At 39.8% G+C, this 17,080-nt stretch overlaps 2 protein-coding genes across 2 annotated transcripts in view; one reads left to right on the top strand and one right to left on the bottom strand.

The window, feature by feature from the left end:
• Window positions 1-17,080, bottom strand: part of macrod2 (mono-ADP ribosylhydrolase 2) — a 614,652-nt gene that overhangs the window by 485,217 nt on the left and 112,355 nt on the right. The gene's annotated exons all lie outside the window — the stretch shown is intronic.
• On the top strand, window positions 1,961-11,904 carry flrt3 (fibronectin leucine rich transmembrane 3). Its single transcript, XM_056252985.1, has 3 exons — window positions 1,961-2,160; window positions 7,733-8,456; window positions 9,487-11,904. Exon 3 carries the CDS (start codon window positions 9,515-9,517, stop codon window positions 11,462-11,464), a length of 1,950 nt encoding a protein of 649 aa, XP_056108960.1. The 5' UTR covers window positions 1,961-2,160; window positions 7,733-8,456; window positions 9,487-9,514; the 3' UTR covers window positions 11,465-11,904.

Here is a 17,080-nt window from a genome sequence, read left to right on the forward strand (position 1 = left end):
CCTCTGCCCATGATGCCCTGCACTGACCTCTTGTCACCTACGACTGTGCCCTGCATCTTCACCTCTGACCCTAAATCACGACACCTAGACCTGCTGTAAAAGCACAGGGTGGAAAGGACATTATTCAGATGCTTAATCTTCCAATGAATAAAGCTATACAACAAGACATGGTTTGGCAGTGCAATATAACAATGTATATGTATATGTAATCATTAAAAATAAATGTAAAACATAATTTGAATAATATATATATATAATTATATATATATATATATATATATATATATATATATATATATATATATATATATATATATATATATATATATATAAATAATAGATTATTAAAAATATTTGTATTCTTTTTTACATTTATTTTTAGTAATTACATATGCAGCTACACACACACACACACACACACACACACACACACTCAGGAAGGTTCTTGGGAAAGGCACAAAATCTTGGCAGTCAACAGTCAAGTCAAACAATAGTGAAAGCAGGTCAACCAGCATTTAATCACAACCCAAACTCTGTGCGGTATATCAGTTCCTTTATTAGAAAAACAAATATGTAAAAGATCATCACACAAGCAAGTAAAGCATGCTGGAAGAATTCCATGCAGTTGATTAAAAACTTATAATAATTTGAGCAATAAAAAAAGGTCAGAAGAGTAGGAGTATATAATCAGTTTTCAAATGAAAAAAAAAGCCATCCATGAATGGGATAGTTCATCTAAAAATTAATTTCATTATCACTCACTATAATGTCATTCCAAACCTGTATGTCTTTCTTCTGTGGAACAGATTAATTTTAAATAATTTACTGGCTACTCTTTTCATTATAATGGCAACTGAATGACAGAAATGCACCATGGCGTGGAGTATGGACAACCTTATATTTATGTTGCTTTTTTGGCTATTTTGTAGCTTGCCAACCCCAATCCTCATTCAATTCCATTATATGAAAAAAGACTGGCCAAAAATTGCCTAATAAAAAGTTTACTGCGACATGAGGGTTAGCAAACTACATTTTTGGGTGAACTTTACTATTAACAATAAGGGTAGAAGAACCAGATCAGCTTGCAAAGAGTTTAGGCACAACACAATAACCGCTCATCCAAAGTGGTCTGCTCAGGTCGGAACAGACCTGACTGTACAAAGGTCTTCAAAAGCCCTTTGGAGATGATGACACACACACACACACGTGCAACTGGTTTATGAGGGAGCAAATTCGCCATTTGGAGCCACTTTAATACTTAATAAGCATAATGAGGCTGAACATAACGCCTGACTTCAGAGCTTAAAAAATCATAATGTGCTGTGAAACTTAGATGGCACTAACAGCACACTCTCTATCAGACACACACACCACTAAAATAAAGATTTAAATAATGCATACCAGGGCTGATCAATTGCTTTGCCTTTTCTCAGCATCTCTAACATATAAACTACTCCATTACTTAATTCTTAGACACACACAGAAAGCTCATCTAAATAATGCTTAAGGCGGCCTTCAACAAACACATGAAATGCCCACTCAAGCTGCCTATTCTAGGCTGCTCAATACTCATCTTTCTTTCTCCTGCTCCCCCTAGCGTCCACCGTAAGTACAGCATGATGGAAGCTGGAAGGAGAAAGAGAGAGAGAGAGAGAGAGAGAGAGAGAGAGAGAGAGAGAGAGAGAGAGAGAGAGAGAGAGAGAGAGAGAGAGAGAGAGAGAGAGAGAGAGAGAGAGAGAGAGAGAGAGAGAGAGAGAGAGAGAGAGAGAGAGAGAGAGAGAGAGAGAGAGAGAGAGAGAGAGAGAGAGAGAGAGAGAGAGAGGCTCCGCCCCTAGATGACATCAGTGCTGTGTTGAAGCAGAGCTGGAGGCAGATGCAACCCCACACTTGTAGTGAGCTCCAGGCAGCTGACCAGCTCTGCCAACTTCTCTATCTTGTCTCTCTCTCTGAGCCAAAGGAGTGTGTGTTTGTGTGTGTGTATGTATATGTGAACAAGTGTGTGTGGAAATAAAAACACACCCAGCTATTCGCACCATTGCTGCTACTGAGCCTTTTTGGGATTGAAATCATCTTCCACCGTATTGGATTTATCCTACGGACTGACTTTATTCTTTGAGGATATTCTTTTTGATTTTCCTTTTTGAATTATTGCTTTGTCAGGTAAGTGTATATTGTCATGCGTTTTCCCCTTATTTTTGTTTTATTTAAATTGTAGGCAGACCCTCAGGGATTTGAGGGGGATGCAATAGCAATTTAAAATCACAACAGTAGTCATGAAATTCAGCAGTATACCCCTCCATTTGCCATTTAGGATTTAACATGCATCTCCAAAAATATTTTAAAACAATAGTTAGTTTTAAAAATAAAATAAAAATACTGGCATAATTTAATAACCTTTATGTTTCAAATATCTATGACTTTCTTACCTAGAACTCAAAACGACAGCCAAAAGAGAAATGTAAAGGCTCAGTCACTATTCACTTTCTTTTTTTTCCATATAATGAATATGAATGTGAATGAGACTGTCGTTCTGTTTAACATCACATTTTACAAAGGATTTTGTTAAGTCATATAGGTTTGGAACAACTTGGAAGCGAGAAAACGAACGAATTTTCGTTTTCATTTGTGGGTGAACTATCCCTTTAAGTCTCCATTCCGCTGCCGCGAATAAACGCACTAAGGACGTAGGCTACAACTTACATTTTATTCTCATCAGCACTCTATATCAGTTAACCTGCTATAAAGATCTTTAAAACATCGTTTAGAAAAAAAACGCAATGCAGATTGTATTTTTACCGGCTGCAGTCAACAGTAACGTTTAAACTTACGCGTTACGTCTTAAATCTGTTCTTGTGTGAGAGGCTTGTCGCTAATGAAACGAACAGACGTCGATTACAAATGAGAAAATATATATTAAAAGTGTCTAACCTGTGCTCTAAGAGCGTGATGAGAGAGTGATTGGAATAAAGAATGGGCAAATCGGGGATGCGGCGCGTACACTGCGCGCGAGGCGACAAAACTAGAACTCTCCCATTATAGAAGCCGCTTGCAGCGCTCACAGTTTCGTTGATTATGAGGGTCGCGTTCTAATTTGGAATACTAACGAAAACTCAAAAGATTGTGATTAGAGCGCAATCTTAAATGTGCGCCCTGTGCTTTTCAGTGAGAGTGTGTCGCTGGCGCAGTAAAGAGATCTGAGGCTGTCAGCTGCTTCAGGATTTTCCCATCAAACGAATTTCCCTTCTTTTAAGTGGTCTTCCAAGTTATCTGATAGATACGCTTTCATATCTGTTAGGCAGAAAAAGTCAAGATTGAAATAATAGTTTTGTGCAGATACAGAGAGAGGGACTGTGAGATGACGATAAGAGCCAAAGCCTTCAGTCAGAGCTGATTAAATCAGTTTATAAGACTACTAGGCTATAGTAGACGATTCACATTGGACAAGTTTGCAAGAAAATCCACTATGAATCCCTACTGTACTTTTAAGTGCAAGTTGTTTTCCCTAGCTTTGAGCTTCATCTGTGATAATGCACTAAAAGACTGTGTATTCAAAAAGGTTAGTTTCTTAGCACAATAATAGCAGAGAACCACAATTGGTCTGTTTTGACTATGTAAGGAGGGTGATCAAATTAACTAACCCATTGTTCTTTGTTGGACGTGTCAAAGCACTCTGTGGCAGTCTTTTTCGCTTGCATAAACAATTTGTATCAGTGATTCACAAATACCACACCTCCAAGCTTTAAAAGACGTAAATATCAGTCTCCTTTAAGATAATAATAAACAGCAATGCAAATTAACCAACTTTCTAGATTTTAATACTAAAATCTAAGCATCCAGTGTATGTTTACCAGCAGCCAGGCAGATAGCACTCTTTGTTTCAAGCCATGAATGCCGGAGGCTAAACCCAGTGGTCCGTGGCATTCACTCAGAGTCAACATGAAATGGTCATGTCTTTCAGGCCTTCAGAAAAAAGTCTGTCACCCTTTTGTGCAGACGACTAAAACAAATCATCTAGTAGAATTCTCCTCATGTCGGCAGCCAACCTCTGACCTCGGTGAGGCTATTCTATAAAATGTACCTTCTAAAAACAAGCCTAGAAGTTAATTTTCTGAAGCATTTAAGAAAACGACTTCTTTTTATTGCTTAAGTGGAAATATTCTTTTCTGAGGACAAATTATGTAACAAACAGAAAACTAGGACTGAATTTTAGCTTTATTACTGATACAATCTACCCCCTTTGGAGTGGAAACAAAAAAGGTACAGTGCAGTAAATCAACCCATCCCTTTTTGCCCTTGTCCAGCAACTGCTGCCCCCTGTACCCTGGCAGGGGGTACATATGTGGTAATTAAAGCGCCAGTTCAGCCTCCAACTGTCTGTGTGTATCTGCATGCACAGGCCTGATACAGAAGCACTTACCACCCCCAAGTGGGGAAAACAGTGCAGCTGCCACAGACCACTCTCTTTTCAGTGCAGTACAAAAGAAAAAGACCCCGTCTCCCCTAGAATCCACTCTCACTGCCTGAACGCCAGCCAGGGACAAACCTGCGGATCATCTGCCCCAAAACCGCACACAGAGGGGAGCCACTAACACAATAGCCTGCTCTTAAATTAACGTTAAAGCCGTGCCCAAACCGTTCTTCTCGATTCCAAATATGTAGGCAGAAATGTTTCATCTCTCAGCCCACTAGGCTCAGAGAGGCATGATATGGCTTCATGGACATAAGATACATGACAAAGAGGCATTTAGTTCAAATCCTGCCTGGGGTTTAGAATCTATTATGTATTGAAAACAAGAGAGCTGTTTTTCATAATCATAGCCCAGGACCTACCAATAAAGACTGCAGTGCAAATTTAATTTCAGCCTAAATGCCTCTGTTGTTCATGCATGGGTACTGATCAAATGTGACAGTATTTTTGGAAACTAATAGAAAACATCAATTCTGAATTTAAAAATGATGCATAATACAATGTTTACCATCTTAAGGTTTAGCCTAATTTCTCTAAGAAAAGCAGAAAAATATAAATCACATATAATCCAAAGCATTTTTATAATAATGTAAAATAATATTTGTATTTAATATTCCAGTTTTCATATGTATTAAAATTATAAAATTATTCAATATTCTTGAAAACTTAAAAAAAAAAATGTCTCTGCACTTCAATGTTGCATAATCATATTTAAATATTTAAATGTTTTTTTCCTTAAATGCTTTTTTTACACATTTCTCAGTGCCTCAACCCTAGTGTTCTAAACTCAAGACACTAAACGCGCAAAAGGTAGTTGGCTGTGAACATTTTAACCAGGATGCTCGATTGAACATCACTTCGAGCAGAGCAATGGAGCAGAAGCAGGCCTAGCCATTAGAACGATCTTCTAACGGAAAATGTGGCCTATTAGAACGATAGTGAGAGGTGCCCATCACATTCAGTGGCCTTTCTTCTCTGGCTATGAGCAGTGGGTGGGATAGGGGCTGGAAGATTTAACCAAATGTGAAAAAGCTAATAATTCTAAGTGAAAGAAGTTCAGTAAAGCAGAAAAGCGAAGGCCGGGGCCCTTATGCTTAACTTGAAATGAACAATGGACCACTGCCACTTCAGTGAAATCTGAGAAGCCATGGGAAAAAAAGAAAAGAAATGATAATACAGCCAATCATCCAGCCAGATCAAGGTTTGCATGACCCATTGAGACAGCTGGCATGACAAGCTTAGGTGAAGCGTATAAGGTAGATGCCCTCCCTTCTTTTCTGTTTGACCTTTACGACCATAACATAATACTGGCCCACATATATTTCCCAAAACACCTGTGCTTTTTATCGAGGCCTCCTGAGTAAGATCTCAGCTGAAATATCACGAAATAAACAGCAACCTGTGAGTGAACCCTTAAATTTTCAGGGAAGTATTTTGGCAGAAAAAAACCCAATGGGGCTTGTGTTTCGCCAACTTCCTTTTGCCCGCTCTTGTGCCAGGAAGTGATTTACACTGGGTACAGTACATTAAAAAAAAAGAGCAATTTCATCTCCACATAATTTTACAGTCTGTTATTTGTCAGACTTCTAGAAAAATGGCAAGCTACTTTACACACATAATTCTCCAAATCAATACATTTCCTCAGAACAGTTGAAAAATTGCATGCTGATCTTTAACCAACTATTCACCATTCCTGCAAGTACTTATTTTCCTCTTCAATAAATCTGACAATAATGAGGCTAATGTTTCAGCATTCAACAAAAAAGAAGCAACTTAGTCTCTGTCAGCATACTGAAAGCTCACCGTCAAACATCACCTGCCCTTAAAGAAGAGTCACAGCTGCTGTTTCCATGCCCTCGTTAATCTACTATTACAATAGTAGGCACATGGAGCACTTAGGCTCAACAGAAGGATGGGATGTACTATTAGACCTTGTTGGTGAGACCTGTTATCAAGTTACAGGGCCTTCAATTCCCTAATCTCTCCTTGTCACTCCCTACAACTGTTTCAAAGTTGCCTGACATACCCCAGCATGTTTTACAGAAAGGTTACCATCCACAGGTCAGCAGAAGGGTTTCAGGCAAGGGCACAAACCATGGTGATGGCTGTCAGTTGGAGAAATGTATATTGTCAGTCTATGCTACAGGAAAGGTGTACCGTGGGAAATTACAGTATGGAAGTTGTAGCACAGACATTTCTTTGGGGCCACCGGAGGGGACTTGCATGAATTTGGGCATTCATGAGTCTGCAAGACATAAAACTTGTTCATCTCACATGTACATTTTTGAGCAGTGCGAGGGCGTTGTGTTCAGGCGCTGTCGGGGCAGCCCGAGGGACCTTTGGTGGCTGCTCGACACCTCAGCAGCAATATGCTTCACCATGACTCTTTTTCCCCTCACCTTCTCCTTCCAGAGCGTCTTCAGCCACTTTGAAAGCACAGCTCAGCGGAGAACGTTGCCAGGCAGGAGGGAGCGGTCTTTGGCCATTGTAGCAGGGCCCAAACCGTGGTTGCTTTTCTTATGCAAAGGAATTCTTTTCAGCCATCACCATAGAGAACACTAGAGGGGGGATGTTAGGGTTAGTGGCAGACAGAACAACGCACATGGTTATCCTGGCAGCACAGGCTTAAGGCGAGGAAAAAGAAAGGTTTTTTATAAAAATCCACACAATATCTCCACTAATCCAGGTTTCACAAACAGTGTCCACTATCAAAGGACTGCAGCCCAGGGGCTTTTCTCTGTGGTCATTTACCCAGAGGCAAAAAAAATCCCCTGATATACAGAAACCCAATAAGCTTAAGGGACTTTCAAATTCTCATCTCAACCACACACTCTTATTTTTCCCTCACTTCAATCTGATAAGTCTCAAATGCAGTGAAGCGATCTACAGGCCATAAAAATCCATAAAAATCCAATCCATTGTGGTGTACGTTTTATGTTAGGTCCAAACCTTGAAAACACAAGCTAAAAAGCTATAGGTTTTCGTCAATGTATTGTCGATGGCAATGTGAAACTGCTCTGTTTGAAGGACAGTGGCCAATTGCAGCTGGCTGCATCGCTGTCTGACTCAATCTCAGCCTTGGCACTATCATCTCAGAATTAAATAAACGCTGCCTAACAGCATATTACACAAAGTCAATAACTCATTCTGAATGAGGCCACGTTCCTTTTCCGGTGTCTTGACGTATTCAGATGTCACATGCTGTCAATAACCAAAGAATCTGCTCTTATTGACATTTTCTTTTCTCTCTATCCTTGTTGGTAGGAAGTTCAGCATGTGAGAGGGAGTGGGTGTCTGCACGTCAGGCACAGGTTTGTGAAACGAGAGCCAGGGAGCCAGAGTGCTACAGCAGCACAGGAGATTCTGCTTTCGAGCCACGAGGCTGGATACTTTATTCATGCTCCTGCCGGGAGTGCGACTACAGAATTCGGGGCTGACTTTGGAGCCTGACTTCAGAACCGAACCACCCTGGATTTCAGCCCAGCGTACTGCAGACGGACAGAGGTCTTAACGCCATGACCAGTCTGCTTTGGGAGAGACGGGAGCAGTTCACTTCTCAAAGAGGACTCTCTGTTACACACAAAAGGGTCTGATTAGGAACCGCAACTTAAAATAAAAGGATTCTGCTCTCTTTTTTATTTCCTTTTTTTTTTTGGTGTCTTTTTTTGTAATTAAAAATTACTGAAATTGCATGCCTGCGCAGGAAAAGCCTGCCTGAGGTCTGTCTGGAAGTGGAGCTGCTTGCTTTATAGGTTTATCTACCATGGCAAAGCCTTTGATTGCATGAACTGTGGACGCTGCAATACAAGAAAGGAGGTCAGCGGTACAAACAAGGATCAGTTCAGCAAATACCAGCCTGGTCAGGATATAACCAAAGAGACCCCTTTGACAAGACGGACAAACATCTCCGGAAAGAATAGAAAGGAAGGTTTAAAGCCTCATTGGATTTGGGGTGGCAGCAGAGGATTAACTGGCATTTCTAAATCAGGTAAGACAAATATGGATGTTATGTGCCTTTTCTTCTAATATACATGTGCACAAACAGAGGTAATGAGGAAAATGTGAAATGAAAGTAATAAATCAAAAAAGATTATTAAAAAAAAGTTCACACATTAATTGCCAATGGAAATAATATAATAAAATGACATAGTATATAAAAAATATAAATACAGAAAAATAAAATATGTAACATATAAAATGTATAAATATTATATATAACATAAAACAACATATCATATTTATATATAATATATAAACAATGTAAAAACATATTATTATATATTATCTTATGTAAAAATGGTTGAAATAATTCGCTTTTCATTTTCTTCCAAGTTACGAGCCTAACACCTTTTGCAAACTATGATTCTCTGAAATGTCCTTCAGGGAACCCAAATCTTACACACAAAAAAGAGAAAAAAGACAAGCTGATTTTACAACGTTTAATCAACAAGGCCTGACTTTGTTCAACCACCAGTTTTCAGCGATGAAATGCAGTCTTGAAATGCACTGGCTAACAGCAGAAATGTGTAAAACAACAAGAGCCAGAGATTACATTACACACGGCAAAAGATAAAACCTCACACACAGGCATCTCATTCAAGGAAAGCTACCAGGTTTAAGGATTTGTTATCTACATGCACAGCTGATTGGGAATATCCTTCCACTTAAATTAGACTTGCTTCTAAACCTCTCCTTTTCCTCTTATTTTTTCCCCTCTAATCCCTCTTTCTTTTTTCAGTAGTTTGTTGTTGTTTTTTTAGATAAAAATTATTTCAATCAAGATAAACACCCAAGGCATGTTTCGCTACCATGGTTTTTTCATTTGTTCATGTCATTGGAAATGTTAATAGCCTCTTTTCATTAATTCAAAAGCAGAAATATAGTATTATTTTTCTTAAATTGAATCTTTACAATGAAAGAGGCGCTGCAGGCACTGTACATAAAACAGCAATTAGAGCAGGACATTGCCTTTTCTTCAGACTGCATGGATTTGACTTTCTCTTTTTTTTTTCTCCAAGGGCAACAACCACGAAGAGGACATTAGCGATGGCAAGCAATTACAAGTCCTTCTTCGTCATCTTCATCAGAGCTGGGCTTTTGCTTGGCCTGGCCAATCCATTGGTGACCTCAGCTTCCTGTCCCTCGCAGTGCCGTTGCGATGGGACTTTCATATATTGCAATGACCGGGATTTGACTTCCATCCCTTCGGGCATCCCAGAGGACGCTACAGTACTTTTTCTCCAGAACAACCGCATCAAAAGTGCAGGGATCCCTACGGATCTACAACGGCTAAACAATGTCGAAAAAATCTATCTGTACTGCAACAATCTTGATGAGTTCCCCACCAACCTGCCGCTGAATGTCAAGGAACTTCATTTGCAGGAGAACAATATACGGACTATCACCCATGCCTCCCTGGCACAGATTCCCATTATTGAGGAATTACACCTTGATGACAATTCCGTTTCAGCCGTCAGCATTGAAGAGGGTGCATTCCGGGACAGCAACCATTTGAGGCTGCTCTTCCTGTCCCGGAACCACCTAAGCACGATACCTTCCGGTCTGCCATTGACTATTGAGGAGCTTCGCTTCGACGACAACCGCATCTCGTCCATCTCAGAGGTATCCCTGCAGGATCTTATAAACCTGAAGCGACTAGTTCTGGATGGCAACCTATTGAACAACAGGGGCATTGGGGAGATGGCTTTGATGAACTTAGTCAATCTGACCGAGCTCTCGTTGGTACGAAACTCCCTGACATCCCCACCCTCCAACCTGCCTGGCACAAGCCTGGAGAAGCTAAATCTTCAAGACAACCACATCAATCACGTACCAGCAGGTGCCTTTGCTTTTCTGCGACAGCTGTACCGCTTGGATCTGTCAGGCAACAACTTGAGCAGTCTGCCCATGGGTGTATTCGACGACCTGGATAACCTTACCCAGCTGCTCTTGCGTAACAACCCATGGTACTGCAACTGCAGGATGAAGTGGGTACGTGATTGGCTGCGCACCCTTCCATCTAAGGTCAATGTGCGTGGCTTCATGTGCCAGGGTCCCGATAAGGTCAAAGGGATGGCCATAAAGGACTTATCCACAGAGCTGTTTGGCTGCTCGGACACGGAGATTCCACCCACATTTGAAACCAGCACAGTCTCAAACACTTTGCCACCCTCTCGACCCCAATGGCCCTCATACGTAACTAAAAGACCTGTGGTTAAGGGTCCAGACCTTGGAAGAAACTATCGTAGCACAACACCATCCAGTCGTAAGATCATCACAATAAGTGTTAAATCCAGTAGTGCTGAGACGGTGCACATATCTTGGAGAGTATCTCAGCCCATGACAGCCCTGAGGCTCAGTTGGCTAAAGCTGGGCCACAGTCCTGCATTCGGATCCATAACTGAGACCATTGTCCAAGGGGAGAGAACAGAGTACCTGCTTACAGCTCTGGAACCCGAATCCTCTTATCGGATATGCATGGTTCCCATGGAAACTAGTAACATTTACCTGTCAGACGAGACACCTGTTTGCATAGAGACAGAAACTGGCTCCCTGAAAGCATACAATCCCACCACAACCTTGAACAGAGAGCAGGAGAAAGAGCCTTATAAAAATTCCAATCTGCCTTTAGCTGCTATCATCGGAGGAGCAGTGGCCCTTTTGGCCATCATCATGCTGGCCCTGGTGTGCTGGTACATCCATAGGAACGGCTCCTTATTTTCCAGGAACTGCACATACAACAAAGGGCGCAGGCGTAAGGACGATTACGCTGAAGCTGGAACAAAGAAGGACAACTCCATCTTGGAGATTAGAGAGACCTCTTTTCAAATGATTCCCATAAATCACATGCCTGTTTCAAAGGAGGAGTTTGTTATACACACAATTTTTCCTCCCAATGGCTTAAGTCTTTACAAGAGTCCACACAGTGAAAACAGCATCAATAACAGAAGCTACAGAGACAGTGGAATACCAGATTCAGACTACTCTCATTCATGATAGTGTGCGCGGATTACAAAGACATTTTATTGCTAATGAAAGACTTGGAGGCTGCTTGGTCTTTTGCAAAACACTGGATTGAAAAGACTGAGAAAGCATTGTTATGTACATTTGCCATATAATTTATATTTAAGGACGATTTATTAAAAGGAAAAAGGTTCCGATTGCAGGCCATCACTGAACCGTCGGTGTATGCTGCCACAAACTGCAATTCTATATTTTAGATATTTGTAGTCATTTGTACTGTACTTCCTTTACTTATGGTTTTAGACCAATTAAAAAAACTTTGTGCTCTACTGAGATATGATGACTTGTCAACTGTGAAAGTGGGTTTTCATTGCTGTGTTGAACAATCAGATATTAGAAAACCATGTAGTATAAGCACAGGTCAAAACTATTGCTATGTTGCTGTCAGTGAAAAAAAATACAACAAAAAACAAGGCTGCGGGAATATAGGGCATAGTTGATCAAAGGAAATAAAGACACAAGTGTTTTGTTAATTTTAAGGAGGGCGGGGACAGACTTACTCCGGTGTCACAGAAACCTCTGGGTTTCTTTAGGAATACTGGTTGCCTGTTTCAGAATGCTGCCAGGCTTTACATCACTCCAACGTTTAGGAAGCAGATATCTATTACTTCCTCTCTGCCCTGGAAGAGGAAGCAACACAGCACAGAATCCTAAATCCTTTGCAAACGAAGCACACCGATCAAATGAGAGGTTACTTTCCAGTCAAATCAAAGCAGATGTGCTAAAACACAAGAACAGAACTAAATATCGCTCGTTCGGCAAAGGGAAACAGCATTTACCAGATCCCTCAGTACAGTTAACCACATGTCATGTAAACGTTGCCCTCCAAAAGGAATATATTGTGGGCAGAAAAAGTATGGCAAGAAACACATTTGGGCTCTTTTCTATTTGGAATATAAAGTGTCAACTATTTTTTTGTTCATATAATTCTTATTTGTATTTTTGTTTTCTAATTCAAGCCACTTTTATGTTGCCACAGTTAAATTGTTCTTTACAACTGAAGACCAAAGTGCATTGAATGCCCTTTGGCCAGTCTTGTATGTGCCTTGATCCAATGCTTATTGTATTTAGCTTTTTCAAAAAAATAAATCAGTGACTTAACTTTTTTCATACACACTTGAATATGATAGGATATTGGTCATATTGCAAAATAAAAGTGGATAAAACCCCAACTTGATGGTCTCCTTTTCCCCAAAAAGAATGCTTTCCATTTATTTTTAATCCCTCTAAACTTTGCATACACCATTCCGGTCCTCAAAAGTCTTCATCTAAAGCAGTAGTGCCTAAACTGGGGTATGAGTACCCCTGGGGGTACGTGAGATGACAGAGTGGGTATGCGAACAAAATGCTGAGTTGTTTTTAATTGATGCGGCATTAACAAGTGCATTACATGGTGACAGTGTGTGCGTGTGAGAGACAGAGCGAGCACAGGTTTATGCAGATGTATTTGGAGGTTATGTTCTGCTATTGGCCCTCGGCAAATATGCTTTTGAACAATCAGCTTTCTTGAGTTCAAAACCCCTCTCATTGTTTTGAGCTTACTGCTAATTGTTTTGCGCACAGTAAAGCATAAAGTTTGGAGAGCAGCATAAAGTTTAGAGAGAGTCTATATACCTGACAAATGATTCTAATAAATATAAGTTAATGTCGCCAAAATGTCAAAAAGACAGTCAAGCATATATCTTCATTTTCCATATCCATGAGTAAAGATGATGGTCACTGGAACTACCAATACTAATCAGGATAGCGTGAGACACAAGCAATGGGAGTTAGATCAGTCAGAATGAGAAATTGATGTAATGAAAAGGCAACGACTTCAAAGGTGAGAGAGAATATCACTGATCAACTGGATAATATTTGGTCTCAACGATAGCTACATACATGTTAAGGCCGTGCAGAAACCTATGAATGATAATCTTATAGTTGTGCCATCACCGTTTAGTGACGTCATTGTATGTTCCGGGAAAACTGAAGTTGCATGGCCAGTGTCGGTCACAGCGCCTTTTAATTCCTGGTTTTGATCCGACAATTATTCATTTAGCACTGTTAAGCACTGGTTCATAATACCTTTAAAAGTGGGGTTTTAGCACTTACTAGCATGAAGAACAAATATAGACACAGACTATAGACAAGATTTAAGACTCAAACTATCTTTGGATACAAAAACACCCTTTGTGAGTTTTTAAGAGGACAAATAATGGAAAAGGTGTCCCTTAATGGAAAAGGTGTGACTGCAGTCTAAATAGAAGAGAGGGGGTACGCAGAAGGATGTTAAATGCCTTGGGGTATGCCACTGTAAAAAGTTTGGGAACCACTAATCTAAAGCCTACTGAGGCTTCTTACTAGTACAGCCTCCGCTTGGGACTCCAGGTGCTCTTTTGTGTGGTTAAGCCACGTATGACTTATCTGATTGGCCCAAGTGGGAAATATACTGAGAACAGAACAGAAGCTAAATGAGGCCGTTGGAGAGATGCTGTGCTGGATTTTGATGCATCCCGCGACCAGAGGGAAATGTATGCATCTAATGACTATATAGCATTAGGTTGATGGCACAGCTCAAATCACAGTAGGAATCGCACAGGTGGCTCGTATGTGCACATGTGTACGCATCAACACAACATATATGTGGGCCATGAGTGTGCGAACGCACACAGATGAATACACATCGATGCACACGCCCCGAGATGTAATTACAGTTCAGGGGAGCCTCTAAAAACAGCAAGTCTGATCCAAACCTTAAGTATACTTCAACAGTCTCCAGTACTAAATATACCGCATCAGCTAGAAATTAAAGTAAACACTCTCTGTGAGCATATGGTACTGCAAGGGTCCACATATGTGAATGTTGTTGATGTTCCACAACTTGCCTTGTCATTTGTTTATGTGGTTTCCTGACTGACAGTATTAGCGATTTTTAAAATGCTGAGTGATGGTTTTGAAGTTTCACTCACTTCCTTTTAAATCTGAAGGCTTTTTCTTTATGAGCTATTTTATTTAAAATGAACCTTTATCTGATCAAGGATGCATTTGTACAATTGATTTAACCTCTGAAAAGAATGTAAAATCCAGACATCAGAAAGTAAACTGTGTTAGGTATAAAAAACACTAACATTTAAACTTGAATCCATAACCAAAATACTGTATTACAGTATGTCTAATCCATAGCATTCAATCGACTCCGAATTACAGATTTAATATTCATTTTTTCTCTCCCTTAAATCCCAGAAAAAAAAAATGGTTACTCCATCTTCTATTCAAGTTTGTAATACTCTTCTTCTGCATATTTACTCAATACTCACACCAGCTGCTGTAACTTACAAATCATTCATTCTGAAAATAAGATGTCAGCCAGAACTGAAGGTATAAAGCAGTATCAAGCATGAATCAGATCCAAGCAGTTTTAATTATCAAAACGCACAGGTGTGCGAGTGTGTTTGAGCGTACACATCCCCTTTATGGATGTTCTGCATGCAGTAAATCAATCTCCAGTTTCCTAACACCATTAGAATTTTTTACCGCTTGAGCTACGACCAAAACGGCTTGAAATATTAATATCATGTGCAGCATGGTGAAAGCAAATCAGATGGACGAGAGTTCAAACAGTAATTTGTATTCTCCAGTTAAAATGATCTATTCAGAACACTAACCTTAAGTATTGGGGGAGGGCGGATTGAGCGGCTGCTACTGGGGGTGACCTGTGGTGACCCTTTTAACACAATGACCTCACCTCTGGCATCTTTGTCAGCACATTGTTGGAGCTTACAGATGACCTCATTCACCCTGGGAAAACCATTGATCAGGTCTGATGTCCATGAGGCCGGTGCACACTTGAAATTCTACCTTGAATAGGGCTCTTCACTTGAGATACAAGACAAAAGTATCTTTAAAAAAAAGTCTCTAAAAAAAAACATACACTATCGACATAATGATGTGGAGCTTGAAAATATCAGGATCTAAAAAACATATACTCTAAGAAACTGGATGTTGCTCGGTCATTACTTTTGCTGTGGTCAAAGAAAGCGATGACTGATCAGAGGTCAGATAAAAGCAGGTGAAACAAGGGTCACAAGCCAAAGATGAAAAATTGGTGGACAATCTGGATGTTTGACCCCTTTTTTTAAAAGCAATTAGTAAAAAAATTTCATCTTTTTGGACATCTGGCCCTTTTTTAAGCAAATGGTACACATTTTTCATCTTTTTAGACCTTTGACTCCCCCTTCTTTACAATTGGTGGACATTTTTCATCTTTTCAACTTTTGACCGACTTGTAAAGCAACTAATGAACATTTTTCATCTTGTTGGACTTTTGACCTCTATTTTTTAAGCAAAGGAAAAGTAGAGATCAGGTCATGCATTGTTATCATGGACAATGACAGATCCCTGGCTCTTTAAAACAATTAATTGTGTGAAAAATAATGCAACTGCTCTTTTTTCATCATAAAACATTTATAAGAGCAACTAAAATAAGGTAATGAGAGTTGCTTTTGACAAGAAAGGCAATTACTGGCAAATGCAGAAGCCACATGTCATTCAATTATTTTTAGAGTTTAATTTACCAAAAGAGCCATAAGGGAGCTGACTTTAAAAGCACCATCTTATTCTGATCTCATTTTGTTTCACCTTGCAGGGAGATGTAGTCATCAACTCCTAGCAAATCTATTCCCAAGTGTGTAATGTGTTTGCTCCCATTCTGCCTAGCCTCGCGTTCACTGCAAAACCTTTTCCCTCAGCTCAGCGCAAAATTTTCTTAAATAAAATAGCAAAAATTCTTCCTAATAAGCCATTTTCTTTTGCTCTTCTTCCGCACCTTGTATTCAGTCCAAGACGTCATGCACATCAAAGCTAAGACCCCTCATTGTGTGTCTTTAAAAAAAAAAAGAGAAGAGAAATTAAGGTCAAAATGTCAGGCTTAGGGCACCAATGTGGCCTCCCACATGCCTGGACTCCAAACAAAGCACCTTTATAAATCATATATCAACACGATATGATACAGACTAATGTAATTTTTTAGAACGTGCAAAACTATGTGTGCGCATTTGCTTGTACTTCGGTCTGTATGGGCTTGAGATTTGAAGAGCCACTATTAATCATCACAGATCACTGTGACCTTTCAGTGTTTACATCCATTCATACACTTCTTATTACAAGCATTGCAACCCAAAGGAGGACAGACCAGTTTTTAAAAACAAATACATTCCCTTTTTTTTGTAAGTTCCAATATAGATGGAAACCACAACATAACTTATGCATGTCTTGAAGAGACAGCTGCGGACTGGGCATGTAGCCACGGCCACATGTGCTCTGCTGTCACCACGGTCATGTGGTGAAACAAATACAAGGAGTCAAAGCAAATGTTTAAAGAACCAGAACCATACTTTTGCTTTAGGGCTGGGTAAAAATATAGTTTTTCCAATTAATTAAAATTCCATATTAAAAGTGTTCATTTTTCACATTTTGAAACACAGTTTTGTAACGGACTTCATAGAGATAGAATTTGTTTTGTCTGTAGCTAAATTAACATTTCCTAATGAACATCTAACATCTATCGACAACCAGCCCTATATGGGCATATTTTAAGGCCTTCCAAGC

The sequence above is a fragment of the Rhinichthys klamathensis genome, unplaced genomic scaffold, assembly GCF_029890125.1.
Source record: "Rhinichthys klamathensis goyatoka isolate OS25496 unplaced genomic scaffold, OSU_Roscu_1.1 h1tg000100l_1, whole genome shotgun sequence".
Taxonomy (NCBI): Eukaryota; Metazoa; Chordata; class Actinopteri; order Cypriniformes; family Leuciscidae; genus Rhinichthys; species Rhinichthys klamathensis.